This window comes from Buteo buteo, chromosome 12 (genome assembly GCF_964188355.1).
Source record: "Buteo buteo chromosome 12, bButBut1.hap1.1, whole genome shotgun sequence".
Lineage (NCBI taxonomy): Eukaryota > Metazoa > Chordata > Aves > Accipitriformes > Accipitridae > Buteo > Buteo buteo.
This window is the reverse complement of record NC_134182.1, coordinates 26,601,352-26,621,946: the sequence shown is the minus strand read 5'-3', so window position 1 is coordinate 26,621,946 and position 20,595 is coordinate 26,601,352. Positions and strand designations below refer to the sequence as shown.

General features: G+C 41.9%; 1 protein-coding gene across 1 annotated transcript; it reads left to right on the top strand.

The window, feature by feature from the left end:
• Positions 1-180: 180 nt before the first annotated feature.
• On the top strand, positions 181-14,334 carry LOC142037697 (uncharacterized). Its single transcript, XM_075042178.1, is given in 8 exon segments — positions 181-239; positions 1,278-1,314; positions 2,271-2,474; positions 2,957-3,056; positions 4,098-4,216; positions 4,663-4,956; positions 4,958-8,009; positions 14,237-14,334. Coding segments are annotated over 8 exon segments (3,948 nt in total). The 3' UTR covers positions 14,320-14,334.
• The last annotated feature ends 6,261 nt before the right edge of the window (positions 14,335-20,595 follow it).

Below are 20,595 nucleotides of genomic sequence, written 5' to 3'. Positions count from 1 at the left end.
ACCTGTGCGTAAATACCACAGGGCACCAGCTTCAAACCGTCCACTTAAAAACCTTGCTGCTGCTCTTCTCTAATCTTGAGCCCACCAGGCTTCCTGGTTTTGGAGAGCCAAAATGTGTTACCAGCACCAGAAAAAAAATTGTTACGCTTAGTAAGGATGGAACAAAAATTAAGATCGACTATGGCGGAGCACGGGGTAGTTGTTCGCGAAATTCATTCCCGGAGAGTTCCACTTGCCCGGTAAGTTTAATCTACACCGAGAGCTCACATCTGTAGACTTAAGACGTTTGCAACATTCAGGACAAAGGCATCATTTGCCTCTGCCTCTGTCATCGCCATTAGATAAGGGGTTTCAACAAGCTTATTCCATGCGCCGCTAAAATGAATGAGGTCTGTCTTCCCCTGTGCTCATTTTTTTCCTATTTTTTTCCTGCCCACTGCATCAAACCTGTCTGAAATTGGCCACGTGGCTCCAGACCAATGAGGAGGGAGGTACAGGGGAAAGTAGTTCACAGGCAAGTGGCAAACTGCATAAACCTTAGAAGGACAGCTAAAAATTCAGTGCTCTGACACATACACCATCTTCAAAATCCCCTCCCAGCTCAGGAGAAACAGATTACCCATTTCCAGTTAGCAACGAGTCCCGTGTCTGCCAACGTCAGAGACTAACAAGATGAGGAGCATCGGGGAAAGAGAGCAGATAAAAATGCTAACTTTCTTCTTAACCCCCTTCTTCTTCACCAAGGAGCAAAATACAGAAAGGAGAAAGAAGAAAAGTACTACAAGGGATGAAACAGCTTGGCCAGCTTGGTTGTACTAAACAGACAGATTGTCCCTTGTGGGCTCTGAAGAGCAGCAAATTATAAAGGTATCTTTGAGCTGGGGTTAAGCACAAACAGGGTTTAAGAGTTGGCTATCCCCTATCTATGTGAGAAGCATTGTCTTTTTAAAGTTCTGATTGAGATAGTATTTTCATAGGATATGTTGGGTGGGTGTATGTCTGTAAATAACACAAACAGTGACACTTCTCAGACATCAGGAACAACCTTCCATGCACTTCCTGCAGATCGTAAGTTGATCTTCTCATTGTTTAAGAGAATGTCAGCTTTGCGGTGTTCTTGCAGACAGAATATATGCAAGTATTTACTCGGTCACTTCCTACTCTGCTATCAAGAACTAGGTTGTATTGGGATAGTGCTATCTGTGGGGTGCATAGTAGCCTGGGTGTCTCCTCATTGTTTGATTTACAATGTATGTTGTGTGGGTTGGTGTTAATAGGAGAGTATCTATCCCTGATTATCCAATGGAATTTCAAGTAAGGCAGATGTTATTTAATAGTTTTGAATCTGCTTAAGTAAATTTGTTCAACACCAATAGTGAATAACTTGGAAATCATGCAACCAACTCAGGTCTAAGTTAACATGCTATTCTTTCCAGACTGCCATGCAGATTAGAAATGATAACATAATGGGCTTTCAGCCATTGAAAATGTAACTCAAAACTCAACATACCTCTAGTACTATTGTAATCTAAATTAGCAGGGCTCATTCATGATCTATTTCAGGGATTATTTGTTTTGCTACTCTGCAGTGCTAGTATAGTATTAATTTTGGCTAGAGTCCTGAAATGTATGATGCCTTTCTGTACAGCTCAATGTAAGTGCAAATATCACATGCTTAAATCACAAGATGCTTCAGCTTATATACTTAGGTAGTTAACAAAACACCATCTTTCTATTAACGCTAAGCAACGAGTCTCCTGGAGAATTCAGGAACTGTCAAATAATCTGATAAAGCTGATTGAGTTAAATACATTTAGTCACCTAATTCTTACTTCTTTTTTCATTCTGCTTTCATCCAAGCTACTTTACAGTAATTTCTGAATGCTTCTAGGGGAACCATTTGAGGTCTTCTGGGCACTGTTTGGCTAGTATGGTAAATTGGAACTATTCAGATCTTTATGTGAAACCCATGAAGTGGGAAGGGTGCATGCCATAGGGAATTTGTTCATTTGGTTCCTTGATTACCTACAACCATCCAGCCACTACATCCGGGAACCTTATTGGAAGCTCTTCACTGCGGCCATGCAGCATCTTAGTCGGCAATACCAGCTCTCTGAAACAGTGGAATTAGCCTGGGCGCTGAAAAGCAGGTGATAAATTTTGGGGTTTTTTTGGTGTGTGTGGCTTCTGCTGGAGGCAGGTTCTGAGCTCTAGAGCATTATGTCTGTCCTGCCTTGTCTTAGAGAAGTGTTTCCTTTTGTTCAATTTAGGAATCAAAAACTACTAATGAAAAATCCAGAGGTAGAAGCCCGAAGCCAGCAGAATCCTCTTCACAGTCCTCCAAACATCCTTTCCAGTTGGCCAATATTTATGAGTATTACGATGCAGGGAACCACTGGTGCAAAGACTGCAAGACCATCTGCGGGACCACGTTTGACTTTTTCACACACATGCATAATAAGAAACACAGACAGGTATGTTGCAGGCTTCCTTCACTAAGTGCATTTCATATTGCTATAAATGTTAACACTAAAACATACATCACAGAACTACATTTTACAAGAGAGCCTGAAGTAATAATGAACCCAAGAAGTTGCTTATCAAATTCTTTTTCCCTAACGTTGGACTTGAGCAGTTTGTACAGGTACCGGTATGTTCTGACTAGTGTAAATGGGGCCTGTGTCCAGTTCACTCGGAAACTAGCATTTGATATTTGTGTTTCTTATGTTTACCTGTTCTTTGCTATCATTCACATTTTACCCTTTTCACAGGTTATTTTCTCATTATAAATTGCAAAATGGGAGGGGAAGGAGAGGAAAACATAGTTCCTGTAAATATTTGCAAGTTGATTTTAATGTTCAGTGTTCTGAAAGGATGTTAAAAAGGAAAAAGACAAGTGTACTTGCCTTGCTAGTGTAATATATGAGCCTGTATACCTCTGTCACTGTGCAAATAGACCCTGGATCCTTACAACAGACCTTGGGCTTCGAAGACCCAGAGTGAGACCAAACAAGACTCCATAAAACGCATCGGTAAGATAACTGTTCCTGCCAAAGGTACGTTGATTTTTTTTAGCTTGGGTTTCATCTCCCTTTGCCCTCCAGCAGGTTCCAGTTGCTCAGAGAAAGGAATTTCAAAACTTTACCTTGTTAGAGGAACACATATAGATACTGTATTATTAGGTAAAAGACAAATAATTTAATTTCCTGGTTGTTCTTGTGGAAAAAGGTCATGAAGCAAGAATGCAGGAAAACATAGTGTGGTTCCTTCTCTTCTTTTTAGAGTTTAGTTTTCTCTTTTGAATACCAGGTGACTTTTTCTTTCTCCAGTATAGTTCTAAAGTGATTTTTGCTAACATATTAGAATTCAGAACATGACCACAAGAGCTTGCTGTGTTTGGGCAGATCTTGTGCAATACTCCACGCAGTCTTGCAACAGACCCTTCCATTCAATACATTTTTAGTAGACGTGTCCTTGAAAAGTCACTGATAAGTACTTGGTAGAGCGTGGATACAGAGAATCTGAGGAAGCTGTGTGGAAGGGGCTGTAAGTGATTAGAAAATTAATACAAGCTTTAAAACCTGAACGTCTAAATAGGCCTGCCAGTGATCAGTCTCAGTTTATTAATCTGTTACGTACTTCGAGTAGTGCCCACTAAAGGAAAATCTGCAGTGTGTTAGATAACTGCAGCTGGTTCTGTAGGCACAAGGATGTAGTCTTGCTGAACTTCAATGAAAATACTTGTGTTCTTTTTATAAACCAGGTGTTTAGTATTTGAGCAGACTATACCACAAAGATGGAAAATAGATTAAGACTGTAGGAAATGTTAACCTACTTGAATAGGGGATAGCCTTAATACAATGGAGAGCACTAAAATAATTTTTTAAATCATAGTAATCAAGCTTCTTCAGTTTACATGTTTGCTCCTGGTAGTGGTGTTTCCCGTACTGTAAGCCTAAGGAGACCAGCATTAACTGTTCCAAAAGCAACATGGCTGGAAGTTTTGCTGTTGTTCTTTGATATGTTTATCTGGCTTTGTTAAGAGCTTGGCATTTATTAAGTTTTGTTTCTCTGATCATTTTCTTCGGCCTTTTCAGGCTCTGAGTTTCTGATTCCCATTACTGGATATTATTGCCAGCTCTGTCATGAATTTTTTGGAGATCAAATCTCAGCAGAGCAGCATGTGAAAAGTCATCCCCACAATGAGAAATACAAGGTTGGTAACTGTTGTACCAGGAGTGAGTCATTCCTTGTGTTAGATTCTACTTGTTCTGTCTTCCTTTCCTGAAGAATGACATTTGACTCCTCAGAGTATATGTATTTGGTTATCTTCACTACATTCTACTGAACTAAATAAGCAGAACTTCCCACTACACAGAGACTAATCTTTCACGTGCATGAGGTTGAAATGGTGTTTAAGTCCCAGCGTTGATTTTCAAACTCTTCTGTAAAGTGACAGCACTGCTGCAAGCCACCACTCAATTCACATTAAATTACAGAATGTGGTCTTTGTAGCATCGCGGTTTCTTGGTAGGAAGAAGTTTTCTGCTCTCTTAGTGTTGAGATGGCACTTCCTGAACAAGTCAAAACTGTTACAGAGCTGATTTATTTATTTCTTTTTCATGGAAACAGTGGCTAAAATTGTGCCATTTATTTCCACAGAAATACATAGATGAAAACCCACTCTATGAAGAGAGGAGAAATCTAGACCGTCAAGCTGGGTTGGCTGTAGTTCTGGAAACAGAGCGCAGGTGGCAGAGTGAGCTGAAACGGAAACTAGTTGAGAAACAGAAAGAAGAGAAGGATGAGAAGAAACCAAAAATAATAAAGAAAGAGGAAGCAAAGAGCATCCCAGAGCTTGGAGAAGGGACTAGTGAAAGTCAAGGCAAAATAGATTCTTCTGGGCGAAAAATGGGTATCAAGCTTAAACTGAAGAAGGAAGATAAGAAGGAGGAGAAAAAAAGAAGAAAAGAAAGAGGAATCTAAAAAGGAATCACCAAGTCAGACTTCCTTTGGGAAATTCAGCTGGAAAAAGACTGAGAGAGAGGATAAAACCCTGGGAGGAGCTATTCCAAAGGAGGAGAGTACAGAAGGAAACAAAGAGGAGAGCAAGTGTCAGTCTGGGAAACTCCATGTCAAGCCCATTGAAATCAAGCTGTCTGGAAAGACTGTTATTCCACACACTAGCCCATGGACACCAGTTGTTTTCACATCAACACCAGCAAAAATTCTACCTAATCTACCAGTCCCCACCATGATTTTCAGGAAGTCTACTGCTGCAACAGTTAGCAAACCAGCACCTTTGAACACCTTTTTATCTAGAAAATCCTCTGGAGCTGCCACCAAACCACTGCCTGTAGTAAAAGGAACCAATGCAGATCTTCTACTGCCTCCGGATATCATCTCAAAAGCTTTTGGAGGAGAAGAAGTAATTTTAAAAGGGGCAGAGGAGGATCTGAAAGCAGCAGAGAAAAGTGAGTCTTCTCAAACTTCTGATATACCACCTTCACGCCCTCCTCCACCAGCAGTCCAGCAGGCAGCTGTCATCCCTGCAGATGAAGTAGCTCCAGGTGTGTCTGAAAGTGAACAGACAATGCTGGCAATGCCTGTGAGACCCCCTCCACCACCACCACCTTCAACTGCTTTCAGTGATGAGGCAAAAAAGGTAGAGAAACGAAACTCTTGCTTGGCCACAGCCAATGCTAAAGATCTCTATGATATTTTCTACAGTAGTGGTGGAAAGGGTTCGGCTGACAGCACGCTTGCAAGTTCTGCACTTCCAAATGGAGAAAGCTCTAACCTTACAAAACCTGCAGACTTATCTGCAAACCCTAGAACAAATAATAGCTCATCTTCCGTGAAGGAGGATTCTCAGCACATGGCTACTGAAGTTAGCCAAGTCCACTCAGCTGAGCAAAGCTCAGAGCTGGAGAAAACTGATACTCAGGAGACTTCAATACTTCATATTGAGATGAGCTCTGATGTTGAAAATGGTATTCAGAAAGACGTAGGTCAAAAATTTCAGCTTCCTCTTTCAACAGATGTTCGGACTAAATTGAAAGAAGATTCCTCACAGTGTAATAATCAAGTAACAGGGAACTGGGTTCTTAGTGAGAATCAGGCTGAAATGAACAAGAAACCAGTTCAGTCTCAGCTATCGGAAATGTTGGTCACAGAACTGCCAGAAACAAAAACTGCTTCTGGTATCCAGATGCCTGCAGAAATTGGACTTGTGGATACAGGAGGCAAAGAGCAGGTAGGCAGTCAGGAATTCTGTGTTCTACAGACAACAGAGGTCCAAGAGAAACTTGGACAGGAAGATGCAAGTAAAACTTCCATTACTAACACAAATGTTCCTGGTACCCTGGAGAAAGGTGCAGAGATGAAAGTCCGGGAAGCAAAAGCGGTAAAGACTGAGCTTAGCTTACACCCAAAGACGTTGTTACCTGAAACACAGAATGAAATTAAAAATTTGGAAAATTCCCATTTGGTAGAGGAAAAGTTAAGTGATAACTGTAGAACTCACTCAGAAACTGATAGTCCAGACTTGCTCTGTGATTCTCAAAACACCTCAAAAGAAAAACCTTCAGTAGCAGTAATGACAGAACAGAATTCTATTGATGCCTCCTTAAAAGATGTAAAACTGAAAAGTGTAGCTTTGGAAGTATCTCAGCCAGGAGTCCTTGGCGAAGCTCCCCGAATTTCAGAAACCCAAAATAAGATTTCAGAATTGACAAGAAGTCCTGGTGAATGGGACACTTCCAGAAGTAGTAATGGAGAACAGGTCATCACAACCCATTCTTGTTCTGAAAGTGGTTGGGATCTACCAAATACTCCAAATGTAGAAATAAAAAGTGGTTCTAATGAAGTTAGTGCTTCAGAATTGACAGAGGTACAGCCAGACACATGTCTTGCCAACACAGGAACTAGAATTAGTGTATTAAAAGGTCAAGAAAAAGTTCGATCTGAACCTTCAGGCCATGCAGTATTAGATAACCAAACCCAAAGGCAAGAAGTTGCATGGTTAGTCAACGCCTGCTCTGCGAACATTGTTGAACTCAGATCCAGTGTAGAATTAGTAGTTGAAGTTGAAAAAAAATCATTAGGACACACCGGATCTGATGCAACATTAGATAATGTTTTTACCAAGAGAGATGCAAAACAAGTAGGGACTGGAGGCTTTTCTAGGGCTCACTCTGATCTTGTCCGAGAGTCAGTAGTTGGTTTATCAGCAGATTTCCATAGGGACCATCTTTCAGAAGAAACTGTCCACTTCCGAGAAACAAAGCATGAGGTTTTAAGAACCTCAGCAGCCAATGACTTTCATGTGAATAGCACTCACTCAGGATTGAACACTGAGCGATCTGAAAGTCTCTCTGCAGATGTTTGTGTGGATAACGATAAAGTTTCTTTGACGTCAGAAGATGTGAAACATAATGATACTCCCTTCCAGAAAGCAGAGCTCGAGTTTAAAAGCATTGATTTCAGTTTGGGAGATACTAAGGTAAAACGTGAATGCTTCAGCATCCGTACAGCGGGACATTTAAATAAGAATACGGAAGAAGTCTCAAAACTAGAAACTATTGCATCCATTAGGTTGGAGTCCAATAAACTTAAGAAGCTGGGCATTGAAAAAACAGTGGATAAAACAGAGATTACTGATTTTGCTACATTGACGTCTGGTAGTCAGGAAGATAAATTTTGCACACGGATTTCTCAAAAAGATATGCCACAGCTTGGATTGCAGTCCTCAAATAGTGACACTACAGGAGTGGTCATGCCAGTTCTAGAAATGCTGGGCATTTCTCCCATGTCTGAGATCCTTCTGCAAGTGAGGGAGAGCAGAGGTGGAGCTGCTGAAATGCTGTCGCTGAGTTGTGACGGAGGCAATGCAGAAAGTCAGGCTTCTGGGTGCATGGAAACTTTCCTTCCTGAACTCAGAGAAACACATGGAAATGAAAGTGGCTCAGGAAGCAAGGAAGCATGCACCATCCAGAGCAAGAAGACTGAGCAAATGTCGGGGGATGCAACGAGCCTACGGAATTCCTGACAGTTCGAGAACAGTGCGACCTTGAGCAGCTTGTAGTGTATCCTTGAGAGTCTGGAAAGATCCGAGAAGACCAGTACAAAAACAAGATAGTGATAAGAAGAACCGTCCTAACGAACTCACCAATCATGAGTTGTTAGTTACTAACCAAACCAATCATATACTAACACATACTCAAAAGAAGGGTATAAAAAGGTGTGTTAGAACAATAAAGTAGCCATTTTGCATGATCTATTACTTGTCGTGTCCGTCTCTACTGCGACAAATGGTGACCCCGATGCGTCTGAGCGAACAGATCATTTAAAGGCAATAAATCCAGCACTAGCAAGAAGTATACCGGCGGCGACGAGCGCTGCGAAAGAGTATACGGGCAGCGAGACAAGCTGCGGAGACGGAGCCCGGTGAAGCTGAGAGCAGTGGAATCTGCCTGGTCCGGACCTGAGCCTAGACACCTAATAAGGTGAGCCACCGGGGACAAAACTGTTAGAATGGGGCAGCAATTAACACAAGAAAAGGAGACGATTTTGTCTACCTGGAGAGCCCTATTAAAAAGAAAAGGGGTTAAGACCCCAGAACAAAGCTTGAAAAGGATTTTAATATGGTGTAAGATGCAAGGCTTTCAAGCCACAACAGTTACTGCATTCAGTGTGGGTGTGTGGCAAGCAGTGGGATGGAAAATGTTTGGTGAAATCTCTAAAGGACAGAAAGAGCTGTGTATGTTGGCGATCGTATGGCATCTATTACGCGAGACCCTGAAGGAATGGACAGCAGAATGTGATGCGAAAGATCAGCAAAAGAAAGCTGAGGACTCTGACAATGTTAGCAATGAAAAAGTTTCTGCTCAAGTAACAGCTGCAGCCAATGCTGCAATCTCAGCAGTTGCGGGCAGAAAACCCCTCACGGGCAAAATCAGATCATACCCTTATTCACCTCCTCCTCCTCCTACGCCATTAATTACTTTACCGGGCGATGAGGGGCCCTCCTCACCTACTGGTGCGGCAGCAGAAGGGGTGACTCCATCAGCCCCCGCCGAGGAGAATGATGTGGCAATTAACACCGAGCCGGACAGTGTGGGCCGTACTGAAATTGAGGGCCGAAAGGACGGTGAGAGTCAAACTGAATGTGAGGGCCGAACGGAAAGTGAGAGCCGAAATGAAACTGAGGCAGAAAAATCTCTAACTGACACTATGCGATCTCTGCAGCTCACAGATAAAACCATACCGAAGGAACCCCTGCTGGGGGCTCTCCCTCCATCCACAATAACTGTGGTCCTGAGATCCCCTGATCAGTTCTGGGAGGGAGTTAGAAAATATGCTGCCGACTCTGGCAACTGGGATCTAGTAGAACGCCTCAGCCCGTGCTCTCTAACACCGGCGTTTCTAAAGCCTCTAGATAAAGCAGCAGAGGCTCCTGTTACATTTCCTGTTTTCAGAGCTGCTCCAGGCACAAACCGGCACGATGAGCACAATCCAATCGGCTGGAGAGTAGTGCAGGATTTGCAGAATAGAGTACAAAAATACGGAATCAATTCTCCTGAGGTGATGCAACTTATTCGTGTAATCAGCACAGATCTGCTGTGTCCATATGACATTATGCATCTAGCACTCGTGCTGTTTCAGCCCGTACAATTGCACGTATTTCAATCTACTTGGAGGCAGATGGCACGCACAGCAGCACAGCAAAATTTACGACTGCTACAGGGTGACGTGAGATTAGGCCTTGGAGAGGATGCTTTGCTTGGTGCAGGGCAGTATAGTAGCCCTCAGCTGCAGGCTACATGGCCTCCGATGGCTCTCGAACAAGCACAAAATATAGGCCTTATGGCAATGAAGCGAACCATGGACATGGCAGCTTCGAAGCAAAAATATGCCACTATCTGCCAAGGCCCCACAGAACCCATTTTACAATTTGTAGAAAAAATATCTGCCGCCCTGGAAAAACAGGTAGAAGATGAGGTCTTAAGGCAAATTCTATGCAAACAGTTGGCAAGAGATAATGCTGATGAGGACTGTCAAAAGATCATACAGGCTTTACCAGGAGACCCTTCTGTCCCTGACATGGTCGCTGCATGTTCTAAAGCTGGGACACTGGAACACACGGTGACCACCATAGCCAATGCTATGAGAAATTCTGGACAGTGCTGTGGGTGTGGCAGTGAAGGGCATATCAATGTAACTTCTCCACACAAAACATCACCAGGTCACATTTGTGCGATGGTTTCGACCCCCTACCCACCAGTGACAATCCCTAAAGGTACTCGTATTGCTCAACTTGTCCCTTTTTCGAGTTCTATTTCAAGAGCAGGACAGCACCTGCGATGCGATGGAGGCTTCGGCTCTACGGGACCCCCTCAGTTCTGCTGGTCTCAGACTGTCTCGTCATCCCGACCATGTATGACGTGCACGCTGTCGAATCACGGAAGATCGCCGACTACAGTAAGGCTTGCAGGGCTCCTGGACACCGGAGCCAATGTGACTATTACTGCCGATTGTCTGTGGCTGTCCACCTGGCCCACAGAGGAGGCTGGTATGGGAGTAGTGGGGCTGGGAGGCTCTGCGTGAGCAAAGACGGCAGACACACCAGTTCTGATTACCAATCCTGAGGGCCAACAAGCAGTTATTAAACCATATGTGACGGCAGCTCCCCGCAATTTATGGGGGAGGGATTGCTTGTCGCAGTGGGGGGTGAGAATTACCACGGATTTTTAACGGGGGCCACTGTGCTGCAGGGTGTTAGACAACCCATGCTTGTTTTAACCTGGTTAACAAATAACCCTGTGTGGGTGGATCAGTGGCCCCTACCAATTGAAAAATTAAAGGCCCTGCAAGAATTGGTAGCAGAACAACTAGCTGCCAGACACATTGAACCATCTCACAGCCCATGGAATACTCCAGTGTTTGTGATAAAACAGAAATCAGGTAAATGGTGATTTTTGCATGACCTGCGGTAAGTCAATGCTGTCATGGCCATGATGGGGGCTCTGCAACCAGGCATGCCTTCACCTGCCATGATCCCTCAAGATTGGGAAATCATTGTCATGAACCTTAAGGATTGTTTTTTTACAATTCCATTAGCTTCTCAAGATGAAGAAAAATTTGCATTTTCTGTGCCTTCTATCAATCATGCGGAACAAGCAAAAAGATATCAATGGAGAGTTCTGCCGCAGGGCATGAAAAATTCACCGACCATTTGTCAATGGTTTGTTGCACAAGCTCTGTCACCTGTAAGGGAAAAATTCCCCACTAGTTATTGTTATCACTATATGGATGACATTCTGTTAGCATCAGACAACAAGGAGCAGTTGAATGACATGAAAAATTTGGCCACAAATTCGCTACGACAATATGGGTTGGTTATTGCCCCTGGAAAAGTGCAAGAAATAGCACCCTGGAAATATTTGGGAATGGCAATTACAAACATGCAGGTTGTGCCCCAACCTGTGAAACTTAATCTTGCGGTTAAGACACTCAATGATGTACAGAAATTAATGGGATCCTTGAACTGGATCAGGCCCTATCTTGGACTGACCAGTTCGCAGTTACAACCTCTCTTGGACTTATTAAAACATTCCAATGATCCAACAGAACCCAGAATATTGAATACGGAAACGTTAAATGTAATTCACATGGTGGAACAATGTATATACTACAAATTTGTTTCTCGAATTGATCTGTCTCGATTGGTACAATTCTTTGTGCTAATTGCCAAAACTGTGCCATTTGGTGCTTTGGTGCAGTGGAATTCTGAGTGGGATGACCCATTACGTAATTTAGAATGGATGTTTTTGTCATTCCAGCCATGAAATACTGCTCCTGGCTTGTTTGAACTTATTGCTGATGTAATCATAAAAGCCAGAAAACGCTGTGTAGAACTAATAGGACGTGATCCAGCTACGATTGTTTTACCTGTTCAAAATTGGTACTTTGAATGGTGTCTGGCAAACAATTATGAGCTGCAAGCAGCTATGGCGGGTTTTCAAGGACAGATTTCGTATCATCTACCGTCGCGCCCGCTCCTGAAATTTGCTCGAGAAATACCATTTGGTCAGAAAAACTTAAGCCAGCCGGAACCTGTGAAAGGCCCTACTGTCTTCACAGATGGTTCTGGAATACCGGGTAAAGCAGCAGTAGTATGGTATGAAAACAACAACTGGAACGGCAAAGTAGTACATCAAAATGGTTCTCCACAAGTGGTAGAGCTGCGTGCAATGGCTGTTGCTTTTTCTATTTTTTCTACTCCTGTAAATATTGTAACTGACTCAGCATATGTAGCTAATTTAGTTTCTCGACTAGACAAAGTGGCTTTGACCATGTCAGACAATCAATTATTATTTGATGTGCTTTTAGAACTCTGGAAAAGTATTCAACTACGAACAGAACCTTATTTTATCGTGCATATCTGGAGTCATACCACTTCACCAGGTTTTTATACGGAAGGTAATGCCAGAATAAAAAAAAAAACAAAAAAACAAAAAGGGGGAATGGTTGGGGAACTACCATAGGCATGCTTAGATAAAGCAGTTTATGTTCTTAACTTTCTCCGTTATGGGGACAATTCTTCCCTACCTCCTCTTTCTCAACACTTCTCTCTTTTCAACACAGAATTTACAAAAGGGTATCAAAGTACATGTTAAAGATTTAGTTACTGGTCAGTGGAATTGACCATGTGAGCTATTAACCTGGGGGCGAGGTTATGCTTGTGTTTCCACAGATACAGGCCCACAATGGACTCCCGCTCAATTTGTGCGACCGTCATCATCTGGAACATCCCAGAGGGTGCGGCAATATAAATACCACCTCAACCAAAAAACTAAGTGTAGGTCACCTTGGCCAATATAACAGGTCAAGATTCTCTGTGTATTGCAACCGCACCACAAAGCCCATGAACCAATAGACAGGGTGGCTATGACTCGTGCAGCGCGCCTGGCCAGCGAGCGCATGCGTCATATGTTGCAACTGAGGCGGATTTTGGCACCCGCTGGCCACGTGTGTTGAAATCCGTTCCTCTGCAAATGTATAAATACCGGGATTTTCCGAAGAGCATCGGGCTGGTGTACAGCAAGGCCATCGTTGCCTCCGTGGGGACGCCCACGCAAAGCTGGCACCTACCGATTGCTGGGCTGAGTTCGCAGAGCAAGACAGCACAAGAATGTACAGATGGTTCATCTACCTCACAGTCCTCAGATGGACGTAGTCATGGATACTGCCGCAAACCAAAGAAAACATCTGGATGACCCTGGCTGATGTGACCAGACAAGATTGCTTATACCTTAGTACAGTAACACCAAGCAATCCTTTTTTTGCAGGTTTAATAAGGGGTTACACTGAAATCAACAGAGTTTAAGAACTTATTGATGGAGACCCCTGTGCAGCAGGTCATGGACTCAATGGATGGGAATGCCTGGTTTCCACGAATCGGGCATTCACCCTCATTGCCACCCCAGGAATCACAAATTCTGGGGTCCCTGAATACAGACTGGTGTAGTATTATCTGATTTACTGCTAGCCTTTGATAGTGTCAGACATGCTACGCTACAAAATAGAGCTGCAATTGATTTCTTGCTTTTAGCACAAGGACATGGTTGTGATGAGTTTGAAGGGATGTGTTGTATGAATTTACCCGATCACTCAGAATCCATTTTCAGTAGTATTCAACAATTAAAGAAGGGAGTCAGGAAGCTGACAGAAAGCGATGAATTAGATTGGCTGACGAAGATGTTCGAGGGTTGGGGATTGTCTGGATGGTTGATATCTCTGCTCAAGACTGTGGGGGTAGTGATCTTGGTTGTGATAACTATGCTCCTGATGTTACCCTGTCTTTTCAGCCTTCTGCAAAGGGCCCTGCAGAGGGCAGCCGGGACAATATCTTTAGCACAAATACAAAAAGGGGGAATTGTCGGGGGATGCAACGAGCCTACGGAATTCCTGACAGTTCGAGAACAGTGCGACCTTGAGCAGCTTGTAGTGTATCCTTGAGAGTCTGGAAAGATCCGAGAAGACCAGTACAAAAACAAGATAGTGATAAGAAGAACCGTCCTAACGAACTCACCAATCATGAGTTGTTAGTTACTAACCAAACCAATCATATACTAACACATACTCAAAAGAAGGGTATAAAAAGGTGTGTTAGAACAATAAAGTAGCCATTTTGCATGATCTATTACTTGTCGTGTCCGTCTCTACTGCGACAAGCAAACAGAAACTGCTGACAGTTTGGAAGCTACAACAAATTCAGGAATTGCTGAAAGCTTAGCAGAAAGCCCAGTGGGTTGAAGTGAACCCAGCCAGTCCCAATATTTGAGGAGCCAGAGTTGGGATTATGTATATGGTTTTTGTTTGGGTTTTTGTTCCAGTTGAGGGGTTTGGGTGTATTTTGCATCCTGTGGTAGGACTTGACTAAAGTGAAACTTACATCATCGGAAACCAGACACATACTTTATTCTGTTCATAATTAATTGTGTAAAATGTTTTTTCATGTGAATTTTTTTGCCAATTTCTTTTCTACACTCTGCTATTAAAATGGAATCTCTCATTTATAATGCGTGCGTCTTTGTTGTTTATTTTGGGGGCTTTTATTCTTTGACCATTCTTGGATGATTTCCAGCTCACCCTGTTTGTGTCAGTAGCACCATGAGTAGCCCAGCCACTGGGACAAGCTCAAGAACAGCAATTTAGAATTTGAGGAAATGGAGACTTGCAGAAGAGCTAAAACTGAAAATTTCTTTAAACTGTAATGCATTGTTTTGTTTACTTTCATTGTTTGAAATGCAAGAATGTGATTAGAGTTGATTTTGTTTGTTTATCTGTCTCTGTGATTTGCAATTATTGCTGCATTACATCTGTACTTAAGCTGTTTCATTGTATTGTATAAGCACATGTATGGATGCCACATCAATAAGCAAGGGGAGAAAATCTGCCCGACTGGCTTTTGGAGAAGAAGACTAATCGGTAAGGCTCTGTGGCCTGACACCTGGACCAGACATATTGAGGTCACTTACATGATTTGAAATGGGCTTTCCTTCATTGTATTGTGATCCAGTAACTATTTGTGTTAAATCACTTAGCAGCTGACCAGCTCTGAAGAAGCAGAAGATTAGAACCCTGGTGTCAGGAATTGGACTCGCTTCATGTGATACAGACACATGCATGCCTACCCTGAATGGTCCTTGAGCTATCAAAAGCTCTAGTGTGATGGTTCTCATTTGTATAGCTTGTTAAAGACTAAAGTATTAAATGTGTTTGCTTGGATAAATATAACATTTTTATTTGTAAATTGTTTAAAAAATAAACATATGGTGGTCAACAAGACTTTCTTCTCGATTTTCTTTTTTTTCTTAACTCAAGGAAACTGTTTTATTTAAATTAGTTTCTAACTCCTGTAGTAGCTGGTAAAATTGAGAAACTGTAGATGATGAAGATGTTCAACAGTTAGCCTGCTCAGTAAAAAAATGATTTATTCCCAGCTGAAGTCAATGGAAGAACTATCGTCAACATCATCAGTGGAAGTTTGTTTGAAGTCCTGAGCCCTATGTAAATCTTGAGGTGGGGCATCGGGGTGGGGGAACCCAGGGAAAGTTCATATTTCTGTAATCGCTACCAGCATGTGGACCTCCGGGGCGGGGGGGGGGGGGGGAAATCACCATTTTTCTTCTGTTTCCATGACTGTGTGTGAAGAAGGTATGAAATATTTTTCAGAGTCATTATGGTGGTTTTCATATTAGAAATGTGAGAACTATTTAAGCTGAATTTGGAAATCTAGTATAAATGGTCGTCACCAAAAAAAAGGTAATTAAGAAGGGAAGAGGGGTTTGAGAAAGGCTCTTTAAGCTTCTTTTATGATGTTAAGCAGTTACTGCATTGAATATAAGAAGTCTTTGTTAGTATCATTGCCCTACTTTCTTCAAATAACCATTTGCTGTCAAAACCAAAGAGCAAGGTTTGACATGCTTTGATACTTTTAAAATGGAGTTGGGTAATGAGTAGAGATTGCTTAAATCCTGGTTTATAAAAAAGTCCTTTGTAGTTGTTTCTTGGGTTTCTTCTGTATTTTTTTTATTATATATCTGAGTTTATTTGTTTACAGTTGACAGCTAAATCCCCCCCCCCCATTTCCTCTCCAATTTCTTCAGTGAAGTGCTTGGGCCCTTGTAAATCCACAGAGGAAGAGGGGAACTGGTTTTCCTGCCTCCTTGTATTGAGGGATATCAGTGCAGGGAAGGGAGATATTAAAGGGAAGGATGAATTTTTCCATAGTTCTGCATTTTAGATGGTGCTGTTTTGGGATACAGACATGCTTTTTGGTTAGTTTGCTTTTCCAGATTGATTTTCATGAAGGTCTCGATGCATGCAACGGCAAACAGAATAATTTGGACAATAGTCTTCTTCAGACAACCTTATTCAATGCTGTGTTACCTGTGCGGGACATACTGTTGATTAACTTTGGTTTGGGGGAAAGGACATAAATATAAATCCAATACCCCTGTTTTCTGCTTTCCTACAGTTGCTTCTACAAGTAGTGGTGGTGTTCAGTGCTGAACCTGGCTGGCCATGAACGGAGAGCAGCTAGCACCAAGGGAAAGCAAGAGCCTTGCAAATGAGCCTTATCCCATATTTGTCTTCAGCTTTCCAGAAGCTGAACCTTCCTATGGTACAAATTAAATAATACTTCTCTTCATGCCCTTTATTCACACTGGAAGAAAGATTAATTTGGTCTTTTTTGAGGTAGGGCTAAATGTACTCCTCGGACTGCTGGAATGGACAAGAACAAAAGAGATGATGTAGGTGATGACATCTAGGCAGACTGGCAGACAGAGGCTTTAACACTGTCTTGCAATTTCATGAAATGGCATATATTTTTATTTATGTATTCTTTTTTTTCTTTGTTCTTTTTTTTTTTTTTTTTGCTGTGGTTTCCAGAGGCATGCAGTAAATGATTTATCCACTGTACTGGTCCCCTGTGCTGGCAGAGCTGTAGCGTAGTGCACTGACTGGGAAGCCTTAAGTTCTAGGCTGGCCTTGGACTCTTGACTCCAGATCCTCAGGAGGAGGGGTGAGTTAATGGAGGGGATTTACTTGTGTGTTTGAATGGTGCAATAGCATTAACTCTCCTTCCCGACCTAGTTCCCTAAAAGCTGCATAAGGTATAAGAAGTTACCTTTCTCCTGGTTTTTAGAAAGGGGCAGATAGGGAGGAAATAAGCCTAGTTTGAATGTTGCTTTCTTTACACTACTTCAAACCAGGCACAAATACCTAGTCAATTCAAAGGACAATGGATTAACTCTAAGCCTTCATTTGATTCTGCAACCTTTAGTTTGCCATGATGGAGGCTGGTAGAAAGGCCTTTCTCCTGGATGAAGTTTGTTGCAAAACCAAGCTTTTTTAAGAGGCAGTGGAAGAAGAGCCGGCGAAAAGCTACTGGTGTTCTGTCAGTCTATTGTACATCCAGGTGATTTTTTAATACTTCTTCCAGTTTCTTTTAACATCTGTGGCTGCATTTGGAAAGGAGAAGCAGCCTTGGAATGTTTACAATTTGCAGAAAACTTTAAAAGCAAAAGTAATGTTTTAGACAAAATACAGTAATTTTTTTTTCCTGAGGTATCTCTTGGGCAGGTAAATCTTGCTTCTAGTTTGCTGGAATCTTGTCTTTGACTAAGTTTTAACTAAGCAGCAGATAGGCTTTTGAGGGGATTGTTTCTTTGTTTTAGACTTTTAAATGGCACGTGAGCAGGGAAGAAATGTATCAACCAGCATTCTGTTATTAATTTTTTCCAAATGTTTGTGTCTTAGTGGTAAAACGTACAAGTAGTAGATTAAGATGTAAGGTCTCTGCTGTTTATTAATTCTTGCCAAGGGTGAAAATAAATGACTAATTCTTATGTAAGGGAAGCTGCATAAAGCTTAAATTTTGCCCATGGAAACAGATAGCAGGAAAAGTGGGCAAAGACAGATTATTTTTTTAGCCTAGTAAACCCCAAACAGTTGTCAGAAATAGCAAGTGAAAGTAAGTGATGATGGCAGAAGTCTCTTTAAAAAAACAAACCCGCAACCATCCACCAAACTACTGCATCCCAAAGCATGATAAAACTGTATTTCTTTAGTGCAAAGGGCAAGAAAAGTTGCAAGAGATAGGTTTTTATGTGGCGCTTCATGAAATACGGCGTTGGTTTATTACTCTCCTAGAACATTACAGAAAGGTAAAGGGAGCAAAATAATTCTCTAAGACAGAATTCAGTCCTGTTCTGCCTGCTGCACAGACTAAGTGCAAACAGCCTACATGCCACTACTGTAGGAGTATAAAGCAGCCTTAACATTGATTTTACTTGACTCCTCTGCATCTGTCTAGCATGAAGAAGGAGAGAGAGGTGTGGGTTATGGTTGCTAGACCATCCTTTCTGTCAGCTATTTTCAGCCAATATGAATGCGTTTCTGGTTGTAACCAGCTTGAGCAAAATCATGCAGCTGCAGAGTGTTACATTCTGCCTTAGAGCAGAAATCCGAGGCTCCATATTCAGTATTAGTTGCTGGGTTTTGTTTTGCAGTCCCACCTCCACCTCTTCTTGGGCTGTCTTTTTGCTTGCAATTAGAAGGCTGATTACCATATGTTAGCAGTTCTAGGCTCTAGTGAAATGAGTCAAGCTGCTGTAATAATTCCCATGAAGCTGTACAGCAACCGAGGGTGCAGGGAGCAGAGCCATCAGAATTGCTCAGGCAGGTGGTAGAGAACAGTTGAGTAGCTGCAGAAGATAAAACCTGTATCAGAGCTGCTTCAAGGAAAGCGATGTTCCCTTTTACCAGTCGGCTGACTGAAGAATCTTCAGTTTACAGACAGGAAAGCACACACGCAAGGTAACGTTTTCAATTCTTAATTAATATAATTTTTTCTTCAAGAAACTGCTTTTGTGGGGGAGCTTTAGGCGGAGCCTAAGCAACACTAACTGAAACAGTAGGGATCCCTTGGGGATACCACCCTGTTTAATTTGCTTGCAAACTTTAGATGAATGTAGAAACAACGTAACCCTTTTGAGCAATGGTAGCTGTGAGAAATAGGAAAAGCCCTGTAACAGCTATCTGGTAAATGGTAGGGATAATAGTCACATCAGTACTCACATTAGGCTGTGTTCATCTCCTGTCAGGTATGAAAAAAACAGAAATTAAAGGTAAATGCCAGATAATTAGATGAGAGAAGGACTCATGTAGCTATGCATCTGAAAGATGGGTATTTAGAAATGCTTGATTAGCGGGGAAAAAACCAACAATGTCTATTAGCAAGGGAGTATCAGTCACTGCTTTTTCTCCTAAGAACTGAAGGTTTAATGCAACTAAACCCATTTAAATATGGTGCTTTCCAGGTACTGTTTAAACTTCATGTCCTCTGCCAGTGAGGTTCAAACCCAGTATACCTTGATTGCGTCTCTAGCCATATCGTCCAAGGTAGGATTACAAAAGTAATTCACACTTGTATTTTATGTATTCAGTGCAATGAATTCATGCAATGGATTCAGTATGGCTGGGAGGGGTGGGGGGATGAATGCCATATCTGCATTTGCTACAGTACTTTATAATTCACATTTGATCTATCTGGCATTTGATATAAGATACAGGTGTGGGCAGCCTGCTTCAACCTGGTTACAATGTCTACAGAAGAGAGATCATCCAAGATATTAACTTACTAATGTAATTCTTCCTCTGAGAGTTGCATTTGTGTTTCAGAATGCAAGAAAGGCTTACAAGTTGAATGTTTATTTCAGGTTTGTACCATGAACCCTCTACTTCATAAGCTTAGCATCCTAGACAAAAGCATCAAATACATAGCTTTTAGATACCCTAGTTCTTACAAATCTCTTCTAGTGTTCTACCTACATTCACAGTATGTTCAGCTACAGCTGTTTTCATTCCGTATTAAGCTTGCCAGATTTCTTCCAGACTACATCAAAAGCTTTTGGTTATTGAAAGCTTTTGATGCAGAGGGGAAAACAATTAAAAGGCCCTCAGGTTTGGGAATGTGACAGTCAAACCCAGCAGATGCTCAGCAAGCAGGATTTTAGGATGAGCATTGAGTTTGCTGTAACAAGCCCATTCTCTTTGCTGGCTTTTGGTTAATTTCCACAGGAGCTAAGAAAATGTTATCTGGAACTGCTGGACTTCTGGAATCCTGTTCTGAGAAGGTGGGTGCAGATTTGCATGACTGGAATGGTATCTCTTTCTCTTCTCTTTGGTACGAGGGCACATTCTTTTCTTTATTATTAATGTGATTAATCAGTGAGGCTTCTTCTATATTCTTAATGGTTAAACATGCCGTTCATGGGTATGTCTGTAATTTAAGTTCCTTTGCCAGCATCCAAGAAGACTGTATATGTGTGGGTGCTTCCTTTCTCTTGATTAAACAGTATTATTTTAAAAACAAACATTAAACTTTTATGAAAAAACACTGGATCCTGAGTGCTGTTTGTTTAAAAATTATTCTCTAAAGAGGATTAAAAAAGTGCACTTCAGGGTATTAATAGTGGTATGAGAGGGTGCTAGATCCTGAAGCTTGTTGATTCATAGGGC